This window comes from Cicer arietinum, chromosome 5 (assembly GCF_000331145.2).
Source record: "Cicer arietinum cultivar CDC Frontier isolate Library 1 chromosome 5, Cicar.CDCFrontier_v2.0, whole genome shotgun sequence".
Lineage (NCBI taxonomy): Eukaryota > Viridiplantae > Streptophyta > Magnoliopsida > Fabales > Fabaceae > Cicer > Cicer arietinum.
In genome coordinates this window covers 67,345,147-67,367,729 of record NC_021164.2, presented here as the reverse complement: position 1 = coordinate 67,367,729, position 22,583 = coordinate 67,345,147, and the positions used below count along the sequence as shown (strand labels likewise).

Sequence of the window (22,583 nt, the reverse complement as noted above, 5' to 3'; positions counted from 1 at the left end):
CACTATGAGAGAAATTTCTTATGTCTATAATATTAAATAATGAATGAATAAAATAATATTTGCAACTCTGATTAATAGAATATTGAAAATTTTGATATTAACTTTAGAAGAGAGAAAAATAAAAATAAAATTGTGCACTGATATAACGAGAAAGTTACGAAATAAATACATTAACATATTAACGTTTGTTGATCAAATTTTAATCTAATCATTTTTTTATAAAATGACTAGTATTTGATTTCTCCACATTTAGTATTAGTATGTGAATTTTGTTTTTAAAAAATAAGTAATCCTTGGTGACTCTTCAAACTCAAATAATTAAATATGCATAAACAATGAGGAGGTGCACAAATGTGATTCAATGTTTGAAACAAAGGTTTAATTTCATTATTAAATGTGAAGAAAAAGTAAGAAATCAAACACAAAAAGGATTTAATAAGTCCGTGATAAGATAGGTAAGGCTCTATATATCATTATATATTTGCATTGAAAACCATGCCACGTAAGTACTTATGATTCTAAATCTTTTATTTTTCTTTTTTATATACTGTAATTAATTTATATAAATGTGAAATTTAGTGTTCGAATTTAAAATAAATATTAAATATAATAATATCGCCATTAACGGATTGAACTAAAACTTAAAGACACTTATGATTTTAAATCTTAATTAGCAAATAAATAAACATTATTGACCGATAATGAAAATGAAACTATGAAAGGTAAGTTGATTACTCTCTCCATTTTTTCCAGTTGATTTTTAAGGATATTTAAACTATGACAATTGATAAATTTTATTATTTTGATACATTATTTACATTATTTATAATATTTTTAACTATTTTATTATACAATTTCATATTTCTAAAAGAAATAGTTAAATATTTTATTGATAAAATAACAATTAATGTTACGCTAAATTTTGAAAAAAATAAGGAAATAGGACAATTTATTTCTAAAAAATACGATGTTTAAAAACTAATTGAGTTTTCAGCTACATAAATCAATTGGATTGGAACATGTTCTATTACGTAAATTTCATTTCTTTATAGTCAAGTGGTTTTAGCACCGTATCTAGAGCGCTATTATTTAATTACAAATGGATAGAGCTGAAGCCATTAAGTTCCTTTTTTTTTAACGAGTGAGGGCAAGAGTCAACAAGATAAAATAAATAAACCAATCAAATTAAATGGATATTTTCTATAAGCAAGAGTCACAATAAAGCAATTGGATGAATCTAGAGAAAAATTAAAAGCACCAAGTCACTTAGCACATTTGTTTCCCTCCCTCCATGAAGAACTAAACATATCAATCATGATTCATGTGAATGCATTGTACCAAGGTGAAAACATTCTCACTAAGCTTGCAATTGTCTGATACCATATATTTTTGAGTCACTTTCCACAAAAGTTAGTTAATTTTTTTATTTTTTTTTATATAAAGCCGGAGTAATATATATTTACATTTGATTCTAGGATCAAGGATTAGCACATAAAATTTGGTGATGAAATATATAAAATATATATATATATATATATTTATATATATATATATATATATAAAATAAATATAAGCGAATGGATGATATTCATCTAATAGGAAAGACCTTATAATTAATCATGCACTTATTATATTTAAATACATTCAAATAAGCCAACGACACGAATTCGCAACCTTGCAGATTTAATGACTTACTTTTTTACCATCAATCGAAGGCGTTGAAGTTTGGTGATGAATTATCTCACCATTGACTACCATTATTGATCATATGTTTAATTTATTCATGTGTGACGTATGTGCATTCGGCTATTAGCTCTTGTTTTTGTTCCAAAAGAAACTATCCAAGTACATATGCATGCATGATTCATCCACCATAACAACAAGCTGTCATTTCAATATGGCATCAATTTTTCAAAGTGATTAACGGATGCATCCGTTAAAAAGTTATTACCAACCATTCAATAATTCAACAACTAAGAAAATTACTTTTATTATATATCCGTTATCAATGCATCATTAGAAAGAATCAAAGACTTAGTTGATACTCGGATAGTATAATTTTTTTTAAAATATTGAAGGTATTCAAAATTTACATTAATCAAAACTTATACCTATAACATTTACAGTAGTCAGTATTTGAGATTTCTTATGAATTATCTTAAGCTAGTTGCATCACTTTCCTAATCTAGTAGTGTGTCAGATCAGAACCCCAGCATATACAGCTTGATAGGCATTGTTTGTTTTTCCACACAATAGCTCAAAGGATCACACAGAAATGAGCACTGCATTTCTTTAGCTTAATATTCAATTACATGACTTATAGCTTGGTTGAATTTAAAATTTACAGGTCGGATATAACAAAAACACACTACAATGCAAACTTATGATATAGAAAAAAGGATTTTCTTTAAACTTATAGCCTGACAACTATATAATAGCAGGGGAAGGGAAACTGGGATCTCTGAGCCACACTTTAAATTGTGTCAAATCAAACACCTTAAACAAACGATAAGGTAACAGTACAAACTCTTTCATTTCACAAAATTCAATTTACCAGACATGAACTGGGGGAGGGGCTGTTTTAACCCTATTTATGATTCCTATGTATCAGCTGAACTGAACAAACAAACAAAGTTTACCTAACCAAATTATTTTCAAGCAATAAAACTGCATGAAGGAAAAAAAATTATATAACTGAAACTTCTTAGAATTATGTACCTCTTAATGCACATGAGCAAAAATGTGTTCGTATTGAACAGCAAAGCCACATTCCACAGATGGCATAAACAAACTGTACATTGTAAAAGAATAAAAAAGACATACATAATCACAAGCTGATTGAGGATTGGTAATCTTTATGCAGTCATCAATGTAGATGAAACAAGAGCTGTTATGATAGATATAAAGCTTCTAGATAATCATCAATGTAGGCCAAGCTAGGCCAATGATCTGTGCGAATACGAACCAAAGTTGAAACATCGCCAACTTCCATTTGGAAAAGTAGATGGAACCGCGGTGGAAGAAATATTAGAACAAGGAAACAACCCATGTTTATTTTTCTGCTATTGATAATTGCCCCTTTCTCGTACTCTTCATTATTGTATGTAAGCCGAAGTGGACCTGAATTGTGATTTGAAACTGGTGAGGCATCACGGGAAGTATCTTCCCAAATGACATTCTGAATGATTCCCCCTTCCCATACAGCATCAATAAGTGGCTCCCCGCTCACACCTACAACAAAGCGTGCCAAATGGCGCTCGGTAGCCTGAATCAAAGAGGTCGCAGAGACGTCAAGAAGCTTGACAGATTGCGTTCCACTTATGGCAGCAATCCCTTTGCCCCCTTTCAATTGAAAGGTTTCCCGCCCGGTGCTAGAGGATGAGCCACATGCTTCCCATAAAGCTGTGAACAAGTTAAAGTTGTACTGAGGTCTTGCGTCTTCTTGGATGTCTGATGGAACAATGGCCTCAAGAAACATGTCTTCTATGCCTACTGTGATTCCCTGAAGTTGACCTTGGATGATCTGACCATTTTCTGCATTTGTTTCAATGTGAACATCAACTATACCTGGTGTCGGTTCCCTTGGCTCCAAATCGATCACAACGGTAGCTCTATAGTTTTCTTCTTTTCTAGAATCATTTCCAATAGGAACTATACTAAGGGCGGCATTTTGAGATGCATGATCTTTACTGTGAGGTTCACCAAGAAGAAAAGGTATACGAGATGATGGAATTGATCCATATGGTGCAGAAGAGGAAAAATTTAACACAGTAGCATATATAGCGGGAAGTGCATCTATCTCTTCCTGGGGTGTGGCAGTGTTATTGATTCCCAACATGCGATTGAAAGTATTAGATTCAAAACTCAAACTACATGATATTCTAACTTTGAGTCCTGCCATATATCTGAAGTCAGGAATACAGGAAAAGTACTTCCTTAATGTGTTCAAAATTTCTGCAACTTTAGAGTCCATAACACGAAGCGGCTCATGCGATATCATTGGCGCCAAGCGTGAGGGAATGCTAGACGTTTGGTAATTTCTCCTCCTACCAAAATAAGCGATCCCATTGTTCGAGGTCCCTGATACCCTCCAGATAATCAGGTTTGCTATTACTCACGACTAAACTTGATAAAGACAAAGACCAAAACTGCTTAACAAGCAATGGGGTTACACGCTCAAAGTGAATGCAGGAGGTTAAGTTTTTAAATGTCTTGAATCTCTGGGAAGGTCGAGGTGACTGAACATTGAAGAAAGAGGTTTGGTGTGAAGAAGGTGAAATCCCAAGGAGTGTGCCTCCCAGGCTTAGGATCTCTCTAAGCTTCTTCCCCGGAATGCAGACCAGCATACGCAAGTATGTCCTGAAACATACGAAATATCAGAAAAACTAGATAACCACTTCTGCAGACCCTCTAAACTTTAGCCTAGCCATCTCTAATTTCAAGTTATAATTCACAAACCAAAAGTGACGCGATAAAACATGGAAAACAGATTACGTCAAAAGCAGGAATACATAGTGCGATCAATACCTTGAATTATCCCGGACTTCCAAATCAGGAAAATGGAGACAAGTGAAAGAAAGTAGACGAGATAATCTAAGGAACAATCTAGAACTATGGTGGTGCACCAACATAGTTCGACAAATTCCAAGAGCTCTGCTTCCTTGGGACCAAGATTTCATCACTGTATCCGGGCCATGTTTCTCCACAAGGAAAATCATGAAGTTTGTGAGTAGCTCTAACAATCCACTCGGAGGTATTGTCTGATTCTCAGCAATTCTATCAAATATTGGGAAGCAATAAACCAACTTATAATCCATTTTCACTTTTGGAAGTAAGTGCTCGTCAAATTTCTGAAGTAAGCGCTCACCCAACCAAGAATGCTTCTTACATGATAGTAAACGGTCCACAAATGCAGCAACAACAGGAACAAGTTTCCGACTCTCCAACATCATGTTTACTAGCATCACCTGAAAAAACAACAGAATTCTAATTATGAATGCATCATACGTAAAAGACACTGCCACAAATCAAGTCGCAGTAAATTCTCCTTAACCATAGAATTTGATCTCTCCTGTAACTTACATTACCTTTGGATGAGTGTTTGACAAAAGTTATTATTTTGAATGAACTTGATTATGAAAATTTGATAAGATTAAAATTGAGCTTGAAGTGATGGAATGTTTTTACTTCAATGCAAAAACAATTAATTTACTCGATTCTAGTTCTAGTAACATGACAAGAATCCTATAATTAGAAATTCATTTATGCAATAGAATAATAACAACAAAAACCACACGCGATTCTAATATGGGAAATGCTGTTATGTTAATAAGCACCTGCAAAGTACGAAATATCATGGAGTCCAGCAGATTTCTTGTGGTGGAAGGATCACTATCAGAATGAGATGATCCAGCAATAAGAAACTTGTGAAAGGTACGAAATGCAATCGCAATCTCTGTGCTCGCTGGAGGCAACCATTTAAAAGAGGATACAGAAAGAAGACCCTGTTCGAAAACCTTCACCGGATCAATCCAACCATCATCATCATCATGAGAACTAGAATTTGAATCACTTTTGAGTCTCAATACAGAGCCAGATGCAAGAAGGTCAAGCTTCAATGCTTTCAGAGCCAATGGATCAAACAAAGAAGGATACAGAATTGAACAAGCTTCATTTCCATGTTCACTCTTCTTCTCAATATATGATGATTGTTGTTTATTAAAAACCAATTGATTGAAACCCAACAACCAGTGAATAGCCAACAATCGAAACACCAAATAATGATGAGATTCTCTTGAAATCAACAAGAGTCTATTAGAAACCTCACCTTGACCATCAAAAGCATCTATAAAACGCAAAAACATAGTCAAAACAACATGGCATAAAAGAGGATCATAAGAATGAATCATCCCAAATAACTGAACCCTAAGCATTGAAGGTTGCAATTCCAATGCCACAACCACAGGTATCACCATAGAAACAAACTCCATCATTCCACATGGTGTTAACACTTGAGGCCACTCCAACAAAAACGCCAACGCTCTCCTCAATTCCTTCGTATTCAAACCCGAATCAGAGCCAAAATCGTCTCGATTCACGCACTGCGGCGTGTTGAAAGGGAGCATAGGATGCGATGTATTGAGAATAGAGACACTGAGTTTGTTATGAACAATGTTATGAATAACGGTTGTGAAAAGCAAGATGTAAGATTGTGAAGCGTGTGTTCGTTCGTTCTGGCAAAGACTCCATAAATGTCCAACCACATCGGAAAGTAAACACGGTTTCGATCGTTCTAATTCTCTCAAACACTCGCAGGCGATGGCGCGTGTGTGACGATCGGAACCGAAATTTGGACGGTTAATAACCGTTAACAGAAGTTCAACTAAATTCTCCGTTACTGTTTCAACGTTCTCTTCTTCGGAGAAACAAACGACAACGGAGGTAACGGAGATCATGAAGTGTTCCTTGAATAACGGAGTGAAGTAAACGGAGGCTTCGAGAGGTGATTGGAGAACGATTTTGAGAGATTCAATGAGACGGTTGAGGTGATTGTGAGGGAAGAATGAAGTGGAGAATTCGTCGAGGAAAATGAGGAGTTGGAGTTTGAGTTGAAGAGGAAAGTCCTTGCGGAGAAGAGAGGATAAGAGAAGATCGGAGAGAGGTGGTTCGAGAGAGTTCCATTTTTCGATTCCGGTGCCGGATTGAAAATTCTCTATTAGGGTTTCCCATTCGTGAGGCTTCGACGGTGGCTGCGCCGTCATCCCGAACCGGAGGTAATTAACGGAACAGAGGCAATTACCAGAACTGATATGCGGTTCGTTAAGTTACTTACACTTACACTTGGACGAAATCAAACCGGTTTGGACCGGTTCAGAACCGGTTTTGCTTGGAAGTGGGTTTTCAGATATATCGAAGGAAAAGAAATCAAAAGCTGAGAGAACTAACTGGATGAGAGTGAGTGAAAAGAATCAAGACGAATGAAGCGGCTGATCCAACTATAGAGTTTGAGTATTGGTTTTTATTTTTTATTTTATTTTATTTATTTATCAATGAAATGAAAAATTATAAAAGCAAAACAAAACAATAAATAACGAATATAGAGGAATAGTCTTATCATGACCTCTAAACGTGTGCAATAGCAAAGGAATTGGTTTGGGCATGAATGTAGTTAACTTGAATTGTTCAACATAGGAGAGAAATGACCTCATTGAGAAGAGGTTGGAACATATCTATTATGAATCATTGTGATAGCATGATGATAATTGGTTTTCTAGAATCATAAGTGCGAAGGCTATATTTTTTTCCATACCAATACCAAAGATAATAATACTCCACAATTTAGCGAGTAAAGCATTATCTAATTGTCAAACACATTTCTATTTCAATCCTCGTTGATAACTAGACACACATAACTTGGTTTATTATTTTTTGGAAGTAGATACCAATTTTTTTTTTAACAAAATGGGTCTGGAATAGTGCTATATATGACGAACTTTTTTAGTCACGAAATACATTTTGAACATGTTTTGGGCTTAAGATTTAGTTTTGGTGCGAAACATCGTGGCTAACCAATCACATTGCTCGTGATCCTTGACAAATTTTGTTTTGCACCAGCAACTATAGAGCAAAGATTATACACAATCATCTTAATTAATGGTTGGGTTAGAGAAAAAAAGTAAATATTTAATAATTTATGTGAACGAGAGAGAGATACTTTGATATTTAATAATTTTAGAAATTGAATTATTCCCTGTGCACCCCAAATTGGAGGGAAGAGAAATAAAAGAAGATGATGAAATAAAATAAAACTAATTTCACCATGTACCACTTCATTCCATTCCATAAATCCAAACAAAACCTTAGGAAAAAGTTGAAGAGAAAATAAAAGCAAGTATAAAATATTTGGAACCACTTTCCCGCTAAAAGCAGAGATAATCGCGATTCTGGAATCTTCTGCTACATTCCTCCGCTCCCATCGCAATGGTGATCAGCATCCTCTCTTCCATCATTTCGCTATGCTCGATTCGATTTTATTATTATTGTTTAATTTAATTTAATGCTTCTTTTATTCCAAATTTGAACCCTATCATTTGCATCGCTAACTTACATAGCTCACACTTTAGTTAATTTCATTGTCATCTGATGAAATCGCATAAATTAGGAATTATTAGGATTCACTTCAAATATTTAACCTAATCGAGTGCCGAATCGGTACACGGCTTCTGCAAATTGTGTCTCAATGAATTGCAATTTGATTGATGTGTTTTTGTTTTGGTGCAGTCGAAGAAAAGAGGTCTTTCGCTGGAAGAGAAGCGAGAAAAGATGCTTCAAATTTTTTACGAATCGCAAGACTTTTTCCTGGTTAGCACCTACATTTAGTAACTTTGTTATCATTACTTCTAAAATATGAATGAACTTTGTTTTTGTTTATTTAAATTTTCATATCATTCATTAGCTTATTTATTATATATATATGCTTTTGTTGATTTCAGCTTAAGGAGCTTGAGAAGATGGGTCCCAAGAAGGGTGTTATCACTCAGTCTGTAAAAGATGTTGTCCAAAGCTTGGTGGATGATGACCTTGTTTCCAAAGATAAGATAGGAACTTCGGTAAGTTTACATCTCAGCAAGTTATGCTTCTTCATAGTTCTAGTGATATTGTCTCCATTGTTGTCAAATAGCGGCTATAGTGGCGCTACAGTGCTATAAATTAGCGGAATTTTAACAAGAATTTAATTTGTATACATTGTCAGTGTAAATTTTTTTTTACACAGTCAATCAATCACAATCGTTAGATCATTAGTAATATCTGATTTTGTCATGACTACTTATAAAGTCACCCATATGATTGGTTATGATTTGTTGACTGTGTAAAACTTTTTACACTAACAGTGCATGCAAATTAAACTCTTTTAACAAACCGCCATTGTTTTGCCATACGCGCTTTAGTAGAAATTGTTGTCAAATAGTGGCTATAGTACGGCTATAACATTGCAATGTAGTGGAATTTGAACAAACTGTTATTTTCTACGGTTCACAATTGACAACAATGATTGTCTTTGAAAGGAATGTTTGAGTTTACTATGAGATTACTAGTCTAGAAATGAGGAAAATAATGAAAGATGTAGAATGCAGGTTTGGTTTTGCCTTGTTACACGTTATAGGTTTTGTCAAACTCATAGTTTTGAGAGTTCCATTACAAAACAAAAAATGCTAAGATTTTTCGGGTTGAGTTGAGCTTTGTCGGGTCTAATTGATTAATGCTCATATGTTTGCTTCTCAGGTATACTTCTGGAGTCTTCCTAGCTGTGCTGGAAACCAGGTGAAGTTCTATTGAAAAAGTTACTAAAGTATGCTGTTGTATTGTACCATATTTATGTTGTTAAGTTGGTCGCTTCTCACTACCATTACGCTCTATATTTGTATCCTAATGTAACTTAATTTCAACATTGTAAACTCGATGCACAGCTTAGGAATGTGCATCAAAAACTTGATACTGATCTGCAAAGCAGTGGGAAGCGGCATGCCGAACTTGTTGAACAATGTGAGGCATTAAAGAAGGGGCGAGAGGAATCTGTGAGTTATGATGCATTCTTTACCAGATGCCAATATCAAATGGCTGGCCATCATATGTCCTAACATTGCATTTTTTCCAGGATGAACGAGAAGCGGCCCTGGCAGATTTAAAAGCCATTGAGCTGAAGCATAATGAATTGAAGGTTGGCTTGCAGATTGCTTGATAGTAATGCATTAAGTGTGATCTTTTGTTGCGAGAGTTTTGTAACAGTTGAACAATATTTGACATTTACAGAATGAGTTGGCAAAATATAGAGATAATGATCCCGCTGCCTTTGAAGCAATGAGTTAAGAAATGTTTTTTTTCTTCTCATTTTATATGTACACTTATTTAATGATTTAGAAGGTTAATCTGAATTGCTTGTTATTAGGAATTGTGACACTGATGTATTGGTATTAATATTGACAGAGGAAGCGATTGAAGTTGCTCATACATCAGCTAACAGATGGACAGGTTCTACTTTCTATGTTTTCATGTTCATTTCCCCCCCCCCCCTATAGAGTTGTATCTAGGAGGGGAGAATAGAGTGTTTAGTATGTATGATGAAGTTTCTCATTTTCACATTTTGATGGTGATGGGTATTATATCTTTTTTGTTGTGGCTAAAAAAATCGTGCAGACAATATTTTCACTCTGAAGCAGTGGTGTTCAAACAACTTCCCTCAGGCTAAGGAACAACTTGAAAACATGTACAAGGAGGTCAGTCATTTCAGTTTAATGCCTCAATCTGCAAGCCCTGTGTATAACTCTTAGATAATTATTAGGCTTCTTTTGGTTCTGAATAGTTATTTCAATGGAATGATATATTTGTTTGAATGGTCTTCAATGGAATGATATAACTTGGTAATATTATAAATCTTACCGCATCACATATCCTTTTATTAATCGTATCAGATAAACATAGCTATGATTGTCTACTCTCGTATGTCTTTGTTTCTTATGTCAATCATGTATGCACTTTGTGTCTCCATGCAGTTTGGTATAACAGATGATTTTGACTATTTGGAGTTGGCACCTATTCCATCCAAACCAGTAGCTGATTAAATATTACTTGATCTGTCTGAAGGCCCAATCCCCCAGTTGCCTTGCTTCTCTCAAGCCGGAACTACTAAATTTTAACCCAAGTATTGCCAATGACGTCCTCCTTGACAGAAAAATTACTTGTATTTTTCTCTCTTGTTGTCTTTATCATGATTAGGCTTTGAGAATGTGTATATATTAAGATTATCTCTGTGTACCTCTTTATTTGCTCACTATTTTGACTAAGGTAGGTATTACTAGCTGTGCAGCGTAATCTGTAGCCAGACAAATATGCTAATCTATAGTGAATTCTTACCTAATTTAATTGGTAGAATCTTTTATACATCACGATTCATCCGAGAAGCACTGGTATTTATGAGGTAATCCTTTTGAATTAGTAACTCATATATTCTACCCTTTGTTCAAGTCTATTTAACACGATAACTCATTTCCTCAAGCCTGTGAAGATGTCTATTCTCAACATCAGTAAAACCCTGATCTTGTCAATGATGGTATTATACAAATACCACTTTGCCCACATTACTTTAATTGCATTTGTGGGCAAATACCTTCATGTAGTTTAATTTCTTCAGCTTAAAACGACAATGCGACATTAGTTGTCGGTGTGTGCTAATGGGGAATGTAGCTCCACTTTTGTATGTTTGAATTGTTTGTTTGATCCTTGGCCGGTATGTATTCTGTGGTCTCGTTGCTTTTGTTCCCATAACGAAATCTTAGATTAAGTGAAGTGCATTGCTGATGGATAATCCCTTTTTTTAAGACATGGATAATTCCAATTTTGATCATCCTGCTTATGATTATGTGACATTGTTATCAACCAAATTGTGTATTCTTTTTAGAACTGAATAGGCAAATTTGAAATATCATATTTTACCTAATTAATTCAACTACATATAAGTTTCTCAACCCTTTAAATCTCATTCGTGGTAGGATCTTTTTGGGTGTTGTGGCAACCACTTGTGTTATGTGGTTTCTTTCATGAGTCACTAAGTTTGTGACATATAGTATAGAGGTAAACATAGTTCAGTTCTGAATTAAAACTGCTTAAAAATCAAACTGGATTAGTTTTCTGTTTGAAAAAATTGAAATATATTGATTTTCCGTTTAAAAAATTAAACCAAATTGTTTTGTAAACTGGTGAACGAGTTTATTACTTTGGAATCAAATTGAACCAGTTTAATTTAGTTTTTTTTCTTTATATAGATCAAATTTTACACAATTACTCCTATTTACTTTTAAAAAAAATTCGGTTCTAGTTTTTTAAAACTAAAAACGGGTTTGATTCAGTTTTTTCGAACTGAAAATCAGTTCAGTTTTTTTAAATTAAAAACCAATTCGGTTTAGTTTTAGTTTTAAAAAATCAGTTCAAAAATAGTTTAATTCTCAATTTTTTTAAATCAATTTAGTTATGCAGTTTGTTTTAGTTTTTAGTTTTTTTTACACCCCTACACACACACATATATATGACTTCGCACTTCTTAATACAATTCCTGATAGATGTCAACAATAAAATTGAATATCAATATTGTATTGATAATTAAAATGTTAGATTATATAAGAGTTACCATAAAACTTATAAATGTAGACATATATATTTATTTAATTATATTAGTTATTGATCAATTAAGAGTTTTAATTGATGAATAATTAAATTAAGTGTTAATATTAATTAGATTAATAATTATACTTAATAAAATTTAATTAATTGACACGAGTTCAATATGAGTGGATGTGTGTATTTGAGAATAATAAAAAAAAAATTATTGGTAATCACGCAATGAATCTCAATATATTAGACGCCGTTTAAGGAATAAAAAATTGAAGAAGAATAAGAAGGCTAACGAGTGTTCGTCATTTGTCTCTCTTTTACAAGATAAATATTTAAAACTATTTAAAATTATTATCAATAGATTATTATCTATGCATTTATATATTCCTAGAACCCCATTTTTTATAGATCAAATATGTTGTTGATCTTAAAATATGTATGTTCATGTAGTTTAATTTGTGGGCAAATACCTTCATGTAGTTTAATTTCTTCAGCTTAAAACGACAATGCGACATTAGTTGTCGGTGTGTGCTAATGGGGAATGTAGCTCCACTTTTGTATGTTTGAATTGTTTGTTTGATCCTTGGCCGGTATGTATTCTGTGGTCTCGTTGCTTTTGTTCCCATAACGAAATCTTAGATTAAGTGAAGTGCATTGCTGATGGATAATCCCTTTTTTTAAGACATGGATAATTCCAATTTTGATCATCCTGCTTATGATTATGTGACATTGTTATCAACCAAATTGTGTATTCTTTTTAGAACTGAATAGGCAAATTTGAAATATCATATTTTACCTAATTAATTCAACTACATATAAGTTTCTCAACCCTTTAAATCTCATTCGTGGTAGGATCTTTTTGGGTGTTGTGGCAACCACTTGTGTTATGTGGTTTCTTTCATGAGTCACTAAGTTTGTGACATATAGTATAGAGGTAAACATAGTTCAGTTCTGAATTAAAACTGCTTAAAAATCAAACTGGATTAGTTTTCTGTTTGAAAAAATTGAAATATATTGATTTTCCGTTTAAAAAATTAAACCAAATTGTTTTGTAAACTGGTGAACGAGTTTATTACTTTGGAATCAAATTGAACCAGTTTAATTTAGTTTTTTTTCTTTATATAGATCAAATTTTACACAATTACTCCTATTTACTTTTAAAAAAAATTCGGTTCTAGTTTTTTAAAACTAAAAACGGGTTTGATTCAGTTTTTTCGAACTGAAAATCAGTTCAGTTTTTTTAAATTAAAAACCAATTCGGTTTAGTTTTAGTTTTAAAAAATCAGTTCAAAAATAGTTTAATTCTCAATTTTTTTAAATCAATTTAGTTATGCAGTTTGTTTTAGTTTTTAGTTTTTTTTACACCCCTACACACACACATATATATGACTTCGCACTTCTTAATACAATTCCTGATAGATGTCAACAATAAAATTGAATATCAATATTGTATTGATAATTAAAATGTTAGATTATATAAGAGTTACCATAAAACTTATAAATGTAGACATATATATTTATTTAATTATATTAGTTATTGATCAATTAAGAGTTTTAATTGATGAATAATTAAATTAAGTGTTAATATTAATTAGATTAATAATTATACTTAATAAAATTTAATTAATTGACACGAGTTCAATATGAGTGGATGTGTGTATTTGAGAATAATAAAAAAAAAATTATTGGTAATCACGCAATGAATCTCAATATATTAGACGCCGTTTAAGGAATAAAAAATTGAAGAAGAATAAGAAGGCTAACGAGTGTTCGTCATTTGTCTCTCTTTTACAAGATAAATATTTAAAACTATTTAAAATTATTATCAATAGATTATTATCTATGCATTTATATATTCCTAGAACCCCATTTTTTATAGATCAAATATGTTGTTGATCTTAAAATATGTATGTTCATATGTTTATTCAGTTTCGCACTAACTGTAAAATTATATGTTTAATATGAATCTTGAGCATGTCTTGATGAATTACTAAATTAATTCTAACACGAAATGACAAGTGGTCAACATGCATTCCGGAGGTGGTAGATCTTATTAAGCAGATATTTTGATCCCAAATTATTTGTAAGAAGAGTAGAAATAAAAACCTTCTCAACAAATAATGGATGTATCTATTTTAAAATTTAAATTAGATACACTAAATTTTTTATAGCTTGTTTTTATTTATATTTAAGACGGAATGAAGTATTAATTTACTATTAAAAAGAGAAATAAGAAATAGAAAGATACTAACTTCTAGAGATGCCTTCCATTTGGAAGAATGGATAACGAAATGTATATACCTATCATATATAATGAAAAAATATAAAAAATAACAACTCATATAAAACAAAATAACTTTTTGTCTTGTATAATTCTAATAAATTAAATACCAATATTTGGTTAATTAAGATTGTTGACCAAATTTGATGGGATGGTAAAAATTGTTTATTGAGATATTGATTGATTAATTTGAAAGTCTACGTAAATCGGGTCTGCATTACTAGTTAAAACCTTTTAAAATATTCTCCAAAATGTACTAGAAAAACAGTTGAAAACTACAACATATAATCTTTTGCTAATTAATAAAAGTCAAATCATCCCCCAATTTAATAAAATAACTATAAGCAAGAATGATTTAGCTTCCACATGTAGTACAGTGACAATCTAAAAAGGTTGAATGAGTAGTTGATATTAGTGGAGAATAGGGTGGGGCAAAACACACTACAATATTTGTGGACTATGGTAACATAACACTTTTTTAAATAATATGTATAAAATGTTACTTAAAAATAGGTAAAGTAATATTTTTATGTTTGTTGCTGTTATTTTTTTAATTAATTTTTTAATGTTTAGTGTGTGTTTGATGATTAATGTAAATGACAAATAATTTTACACTAACGTATTTTCTCACACACCCACACAAAAAAAAAACATAGCAGCTATATAAAAATATATGTTGGAATTCAATTATGAGTGGTTAGTCCTACATTGATCAAGAATAGAGGCTATATTGGATATATAAGGAGAATGACTCATAAACCTAATGTCTTAAGGTTTTGGGTTGAAATGTGGTGTCTAAATCTTAAGAATCCTTGATGTTTACCCCATCCCGCGCTCCCCAACAAGTGGTATAAAAAAAAAGACTTGGATCAAGTAGATCAAGTCTAGTGGTGGGACTCATAATTGAAGGGGAGATTGTTGGAATTCAATTATAAGTGGTTAGTCCCACATTGACCAGGAATAGAGGCTATATTAGATAATCGCGCTACTCCGGACTCCCCAACAATATAAATTTAACATATATAGTAAATTTATTTTAGAAAATACTAACATGTACTCTTAAATATTTGTTAATATACTAAAGATAAAAAAATTGTATAAAAAATTATATATTTTAATTTTTCAAAATATAATTACCATTTATAAAATTCTTAACATGTGTTACTTATTTATTTTATTTTACAATAAATTTATTTATTTTGGTCGCGTGATATGAAACAGAGTACACATCACGTGGGGTGGACCAATTTTAATTTATTCTAGAACATTTCCGACACTAGCTATATGAATTAATGCAAAGTATAAGCTCATTATTAATTAACGTTTTAATAAAACCACATTATAATTTAATTATCCAATAATCATACTATTGAATTAAAAATATACACATCAGTGTAGGGATTGGGGTGTTACATATTTTATTAATTCCAATGTTTCCAAATTCCAATTCATTGTCATGAAGCTGAAACCTATAAAGTGGTTGGTGTGTTTTGCTAGCTGTTACGTACTTATAACTCCAATCTCTAAGTCAACGATGATACCAAAATTAAATCACTATAATTACTAAGTCAAATTATATTATTAATTCACTACCAAAACTCATTCAATAATATTAATCATTTTTTTTATAATACAACCAATCAAAAAGTTTAACATGACATAGACACTCCACTAACTCATCTCATATAATAAAAATAATATAAATATTACAAATAAGAATTTAATAAAAAGACAAATTTTATTCATTATATATAATGAAATGACAAAGTTACACAAATGATAATTAAATTTCTAAAGAACTTGCTTAAGTAATTAAGCAAGCAAACAAGGATTGATACATTTGAATTGAATATTCATCTTTACATAATTATCTGCTTAATTTCATGATGATATCATACATGAATAAAAAGAATTTATCAAAATGGTCACAACCATTTGAAAAAATAAAAATAAAATAAAATAAAACTATTACAAAATAAATTAACTTTGTATATCCTTTGTGTCCTTATTATTCATGAAATCACATATTCTTTTGAGTGCAATTTCCAAAGTTTGTTGAGTCATATTTGCAAAACAAACTCTAAACCAACCTGGTTCAGAACAATGACAAGAACACCCTGGTGAAATATTAAGCTTCACTTCATGTAAAATTGAATTCCATATTTTTAATTCACCTTCTTTTGTTTGATTTTCCATCATAGGACTTAAATTCATCCAACAGAATAATCCTGCATTACCCTTCAAGCATTCAATTCTAGCATTTTTCAAACCTTCAATTATCATTTCATATCTTTTTCTAAGTCTTTCTCTGTTTATTTTGATATAATTATCAGTGAATTTTTCATCTGATAACATTGATGCTAAAAGTTGTTGTGTTTGTGATGAAATTAATGTGAAACTTGACATTCTTCTAGCTGTTGTAACAACTTTATCATTGTATGAATAAATTGTTCCAACTCGAAAACCAGGTAGTCCAAGATCTTTTGAAAGACTATAAACAATGTGAACTCGCTCGGCGTCTTTGTAACGCCGAGATTCGAGTACAGTTGCTATGCTTGTGAATTCATCACATGAGAAAACTGATCCTGAGTAGATTTCATCTGATATTAGGTGTATGTTCTTGCGAGTCGCGAAGTCTAGTATCGATTCGAGGACTGAAGTTTGAATTGTTATGCCTAATGGATTTGATGGATTTGTTATTAGTATTGCTTTTACTTTTGTGTTCATTGATTCTGCATTTTTGTATGCAGATTCTAATGCTTCAACTGTTATTTGAAAATTGTTTGAGCTGTCACAATGGATTGGAACTATGTTTACTCCTGTTCTCCATCTTAAATCTCTATCAAATCTGCAAAATTCAAAAGAAAAATATATATATTAGTTTAGTTTATCAATTATATTATCATGCAAATTTAGTTACGTGCTTAATTTGATTTCAGATACATTAACTTTTCGGTTACTATTTATAAATATCAGAGTTGTGTATATTTTTTGTACACATAAAGCAGCTAGCTAGTTAAGTGTTTCCAAGTTGCAAAGAAAAAAAAGTTTGACATTTTGAAACTATATTATAAAAAAAATTGGTAAAAAAGAGAAGAATTAGTACCCTGGATAGTATGGAGTTGGAACAAGTAAAGCATCTCCTGGATTTGCAAGGATGAATGTTAAGAGTTCATTAGCAGCAGTAGCACCAGCAGTGAGTACTATTCTATCAGGATCAAATTTTGCTCTCTCTCCTCTTATTTTTTCCATGAAACTTGCCATTGCTTTTCTGAATGATTTTAATCCATGATAGTCTTGAAACAATGCATTTTCTCTAAAACTACTACCTCCTTTTCCCCATGTTGATGTCTCTGAGTTTTCTTCCAAGTACTTTTCAAGCAAATCAAATGACACCTAAACAATCAAATCAAATAATTAAGTAACATTTTCAATTTTGTTATTTACACGTTTTTATTTGCAATTACACCTAAATAATTTACGTGAACATAGGCAAAAACATGGTACGTGAATTCAGTTCACGCATTAAAAATCATAATTTTTGTGTGGCTAAAAATAAAAAGAGTGTATTCGTGCAATGCACAGAAATAATATATAGTTTGTTGTGTTGTGTTATTGAATAACAACGATGTTTAATGGTAAATCGAACTTACTTGATTTTCAGCCAAGCCCATTTGAATAACTCCAGATGGATTGGTTAATTCATGATAAGGGTCTTCATCATAGGCTTTCCATCCAGCAAAGTAAGGAGAATTTTCTCCATGAGTTTCAGAAATTGCAATTCTTGAAAGTTCAACACTAGGGTGCTCTTGTTCAATCTCAATACTCATTTTACTAACTAGCTTAATTAATTCCTAGCTTGCTAAAAAAATTGTGTGTGAAAGAGAGAGAAGAATGATGCAAAGCTAGTTAGCTAGGGAGAGAGAAAATGGTATGATAGAGAGAGAGAGAGAGAGTTGAATGAAAAGTTTGTGTAAATCTTGTCTATATATAGGCTTTGAGGCTTAAAGGCAGGAAAAAGGGACCCTTTGATCAACTTGGCTGGCTTGTTCAGCACAAATAATGTAGAAAAATATATATGATATAATTAAATTAATAATTGATTCTAAAGTGTAGGCAAATCAAACCTTTACCCTTTTATGTTTTAATTTTACAATATAGTTTATATGTTGCTACTTGTGACAACTGTGACAGATCCACACAACAAATTATATGGTAGTTGTTTGAAGCTAGGTGGATGTTTTAATTTGCTATTATTATTATTATATAGTTTTCTAATTTTGCTTAAATATTTTTTCTTGTAACATTGGCTTAATATTATTAAAGTTTGTGTGTGGCTTATTTAATATATAGTTTCATATATACTTGGTTTATTAAATTGACAAGTTGTTGAGTTATGAAAGAAAAGAAAAATTACTAATCTCTCAACCTAAGACTAATCAAATCCCTTGCCAAAGAAACACCAAAAAATTATTTGTGGAAACCAAATCATGAATTAAGATCTTAAGAAATTAAGAATTGTTGCAAATTAATTGTAGCTAGGAGTAGTTAAGTTTTGATGACCTGACAAAGATACCAAGTAACCCAAAAGATAGATTAAGATTCTGATTTTGCAAGCATAGGTAGGACAAAAGAGAACATCTTGAGATATCTTCTGACCCCACTTTTGCATCAATACCAAACAACAACAAAATTCAATGAGTTTTGTGAAATTTAAAGTAAACATCTTCCTTTCCTTTTTGTTTTTGAGGTGCAAAAATTATACGATTAAAGGAGCACAATGAGTACTCCAACTTAATTCGAATAATTTATAACTAATTCTCTCTTAAGATTTAATGTGTTAAATCTCTTCTATTCGATTTTAAAGTTTTTATTCATATCTAATTTAAATCTAATTATGGTGTACTTTGTCATAATCAATCGTTAACTTATTCACTTCCTCAATATCTGGAGCACCATTTTTTCTTTGGTGACAAATGAAAGGCAATCTTATCGAGGAGTTATCGGCTATTAAATATGAGTACCTCTATAATGAAAAAAAATCAAATCGTGGTTTGCGATATTATAGGAGATCAACTTATTCTACTAGACTTAACTATCATTAGTAAAAAAATATAGAGTTTACAATTACAACAATAATAGATTAATTATCTATGGTAAAATTTCACAAAATTTCTTCATTTCAAAATTATGTATATGTTTTATCATTGACTTTTTATTTTAAAAGAATGAATGCAAAATTTTCATATACTTATAAGATTTAATTGTTATACATTATTATTAATGTAATAATCTTTTACACTCTCAACAATGATAAAATATTTCATATGTTGCTTTTATTATTTTAAGACGGTTAGGTTTAAACTCAACATTTCTAAATATGTGACAACATTAGATTAGTTCACGATGTAAACAATCTAAAATTAGCAAAGTATCATAAAAAAACTAAAGTGAAAACTGTAACATTAAAAGGTAAGAGATAATCTCATGCTATATATTATTGAATGGAAAATAGAAATGACACTAAATTAAGGGTCACAATTTAAAGAACTCTCTCTAATTTTGAGTAAGCTGCCCAAATTAAAGCAATAATAATTAAAGAGTGCCTTTTTTTGGATAAGCAATTCAATATATCAATATATGAATGAAAATATTGAAAAGAAAACAATACATGCATTCAGCACAATGTAACCAAAAACATATAGCAAAAATTAAACCATAATCCTCTAAAGAATATTTAATCTCCCAAGTCTTAACACTTATTAATCATGTAAACAATTTTGATTACATGTGTCTAGCACGATTTAAGTATGTGTTTGATTTTGTGGTGACAAAAAAATGATTTTAATTAAAATTGAATTATATTTAAATAATTTATGTTTAAATATATCTGTTATTTACGAAAAAATTGATTTTTTTACAGCAAAAAATTAGTTCATTTCATTCATCACAAATTTAGCAATTCACACGGAAACTTTGATTAATGATTAGTTTGTCTCCTAATAAAATTCTCACTTTTAATAAATTTTAGAATTGATATTATATTTCAAAAAATAAGCTAAAAATCTTAGTGTTTAGATATAATTGATTTTTAGGATATAGTCAATTCTAAATTTTGTTTTGATAGAGTCAATTCTAAAGTTGAAAGCCAAACATAACAACTTTGTGATCACTTTTGACTAACCCTAAAAGTGGAACATGAACCAAATATAGGTTATAATATAGTCATGATCAAATCGGATTTATGAGAAAGTTTGATACAAAATTAAAAATTGTAATTTTTAGAATGATCAAAAATAATTTTACTTTTAAATGCTACTTTAAAAAAAAATGGAAAAGATAAATTATTCTTAATGAAAGTAGTACTAGTTAAAATTTTACAACAGTCTTCAAGGAGATTCAAACTATACTCTTTGAAAATATAAAATTAATTTTTTATTATTGAATTGAAACCTCATAGATATATATTGTGATATTAATAAAAAATAAGATATATATATATATATATATATATTGTGATAATGAGAGCTTTCTATTAAAAGAAAAATAAAATCAGTACAAACCAAACAATGAGAGCATTTATTTCAAAATTAAAATGAAAAGTTTCTTTAAACATACTCCACTTTCAATATTGACAAATTGTATTCCATGTAGAAGTCAACACGAAAAATAATAGTAAATTAATTAATGAACAACAACAAAAGAAAAAAAAAGTAATAAATCGGAAAATGGTGGTTTCAAAACGCGCTATTTGTGGTGTATAATTATATTATAAGCTTGGAAATTGTTTCACTTTAAAAATAAAGTCCACGTATGCATTAATTTGAAAGAAAAAAAAAACCAGAGGACCACACGAAATTACAAAATGGGAAAATTATTAGAGACTAATATCAATCCAAAAGTGAAATCGATTTTTTACTTTCCATTATTTTGTCACTCTAGTGTATTAATAATTTATTAAGAGAGATGTAAAAATAATAATTAAGTTATCAAAGATAGATGATGACTAGGAGATAGATAATTTTTTCCCAAAAAAGTGGGACCAAATCACACTATGACGGTTACTTTTTTTTTTAATTAGAAATAAGTCCTATTATCACAAAAATAAAATAAAATTGAAGAACTCAATTTAGTTCTTAATTAGAAGAAAAAACACAACTTCTAGTTTTGACAAAAATAATTTGAGCTATGTCCACTCGTTCGCACGTGATGAACAATAGTGTTAGATCACAAACTTCTTTGTCACATTCCAAGTGTGAATTGGAGAGAGTTCTTCAATGTTGTGTTAATTGTAAATGTGATACTAAATCATATATTTGTATATATGTTTCCCAATGACTTTTCTTTGAGTGTTCATGTTTTATGATTTTTTGCTTATTCTCTTTTTCACAATGTGTTCAAACCTTATCTTCATATAAATCAACTACGTAAAAATGTTGAATGTTGATTAAAAGGAACCAAATTGGATTTATTAGATTTTTCATAAATGAATTGGGTCTCATTTTATTTGTTAGAAACCAAAATGTAACACAAAATATTTGTTAGAGACCAAATCTTGTTGTTGCAGAATTGTCTTTATAGTAACTTTTCATGTGGGATAATGAATTTATTGAGTTACAATTTAATATACTCAAGATAACAAAAGGTGATAAAATTATTTGATCATATCATATTTTTGTACACAACATGGTAGCATAATATTATCATGTTTAAATTAATGGAAATTTTTTCAAAGTTAACTTATAACAGTTTAAAATTTTATAAGTTAACAAAAAATACTAAATGTTTTAAATAAATAATTAAATAATTTTATATTTAAAAAATCATTGACACTATTAAATAAATAATTTCAAATTTAAAATAAAACCCAAGTAACTAAGTAATTCTATTTGGTATGTTAAATAAAACCTTAGAAAGTTATATTTATTTAAAAAAAAATTAAATTTACTATTTATATTTTTATAACATTTAATTTTAAATATACTATTGTTTATAAAATTATAATTTTTTTTAATTATTTCAATGTACTAGCTCCTTATTATTTGGCTTGCACTAACCCCGTATATATATAGAAAGAGAGTTTATAATTAATGTGAAATTGATTGAATAACAAAAATGCATGTGCCAATTTTTCTCG

At 30.4% G+C, this 22,583-nt stretch overlaps 3 protein-coding genes across 3 annotated transcripts; 1 reads left to right on the top strand and 2 right to left on the bottom strand.

Annotated features, from left to right (window-relative positions):
- Positions 1 to 4,046: 4,046 nt before the first annotated feature.
- LOC140920536 (uncharacterized) lies at positions 4,047 to 7,042 on the bottom strand. The gene is made up of 3 exons (XM_073368843.1): positions 5,337 to 7,042; positions 4,528 to 4,967; positions 4,047 to 4,359 (listed from the first exon to the last, which is right to left on the bottom strand). The coding sequence occupies exons 1-3, from the start codon at positions 6,759 to 6,761 to the stop codon at positions 4,047 to 4,049; spliced, it is 2,178 nt and encodes a 725-aa protein (XP_073224944.1). The 5' UTR covers positions 6,762 to 7,042.
- Positions 7,043 to 7,774: 732 nt separating this feature from the next.
- LOC101508367 (meiotic nuclear division protein 1 homolog) lies at positions 7,775 to 10,938 on the top strand. Its single transcript, XM_004502499.4, has 10 exons — positions 7,775 to 7,983; positions 8,281 to 8,361; positions 8,493 to 8,609; positions 9,283 to 9,321; positions 9,468 to 9,575; positions 9,656 to 9,718; positions 9,811 to 9,862; positions 9,985 to 10,029; positions 10,195 to 10,274; positions 10,551 to 10,938. The coding sequence occupies exons 1-10, from the start codon at positions 7,981 to 7,983 to the stop codon at positions 10,617 to 10,619; spliced, it is 657 nt and encodes a 218-aa protein (XP_004502556.1). The 5' UTR covers positions 7,775 to 7,980; the 3' UTR covers positions 10,620 to 10,938.
- Positions 10,939 to 16,241: 5,303 nt separating this feature from the next.
- Positions 16,242 to 19,259, bottom strand: LOC101508051 (1-aminocyclopropane-1-carboxylate synthase 7-like). The gene is made up of 3 exons (XM_004502498.4): positions 18,100 to 19,259; positions 17,553 to 17,842; positions 16,242 to 17,294 (listed from the first exon to the last, which is right to left on the bottom strand). The coding sequence occupies exons 1-3, from the start codon at positions 18,274 to 18,276 to the stop codon at positions 16,427 to 16,429; spliced, it is 1,335 nt and encodes a 444-aa protein (XP_004502555.1). The 5' UTR covers positions 18,277 to 19,259; the 3' UTR covers positions 16,242 to 16,426.
- Positions 19,260 to 22,583: the final 3,324 nt, after the last annotated feature.

Excerpts from the sequence above, each read along its gene's own strand:
- LOC140920536 (XM_073368843.1), bottom strand. The coding sequence starts at position 6,761 with ATGACGGCGCAGCCACCGTCGAAGCCTCACGAATGGGAAACCCTAATA. Across the intron at positions 4,968-5,336 it reads TGATATTTCGTACTTTGCAG|GTGATGCTAGTAAACATGAT; the intron begins GTGCTTATTAAC and ends TTGTTTTTTCAG. Across the intron at positions 4,360-4,527 it reads GAAGTCCGGGATAATTCAAG|GACATACTTGCGTATGCTGG; the intron begins GTATTGATCGCA and ends CGTATGTTTCAG.
- LOC101508367 (XM_004502499.4), top strand. Across the intron at positions 8,610-9,282 it reads AAGATAAGATAGGAACTTCG|GTATACTTCTGGAGTCTTCC; the intron begins GTAAGTTTACAT and ends TTTGCTTCTCAG. Across the intron at positions 10,275-10,550 it reads TTGAAAACATGTACAAGGAG|TTTGGTATAACAGATGATTT; the intron begins GTCAGTCATTTC and ends GTCTCCATGCAG.
- LOC101508051 (XM_004502498.4), bottom strand. The coding sequence starts at position 18,276 with ATGAGTATTGAGATTGAACAAGAGCACCCTAGTGTTGAACTTTCAAGA. Across the intron at positions 17,843-18,099 it reads TGGGCTTGGCTGAAAATCAA|GTGTCATTTGATTTGCTTGA; the intron begins GTAAGTTCGATT and ends TTGATTGTTTAG. Across the intron at positions 17,295-17,552 it reads CCAACTCCATACTATCCAGG|ATTTGATAGAGATTTAAGAT; the intron begins GTACTAATTCTT and ends TGAATTTTGCAG.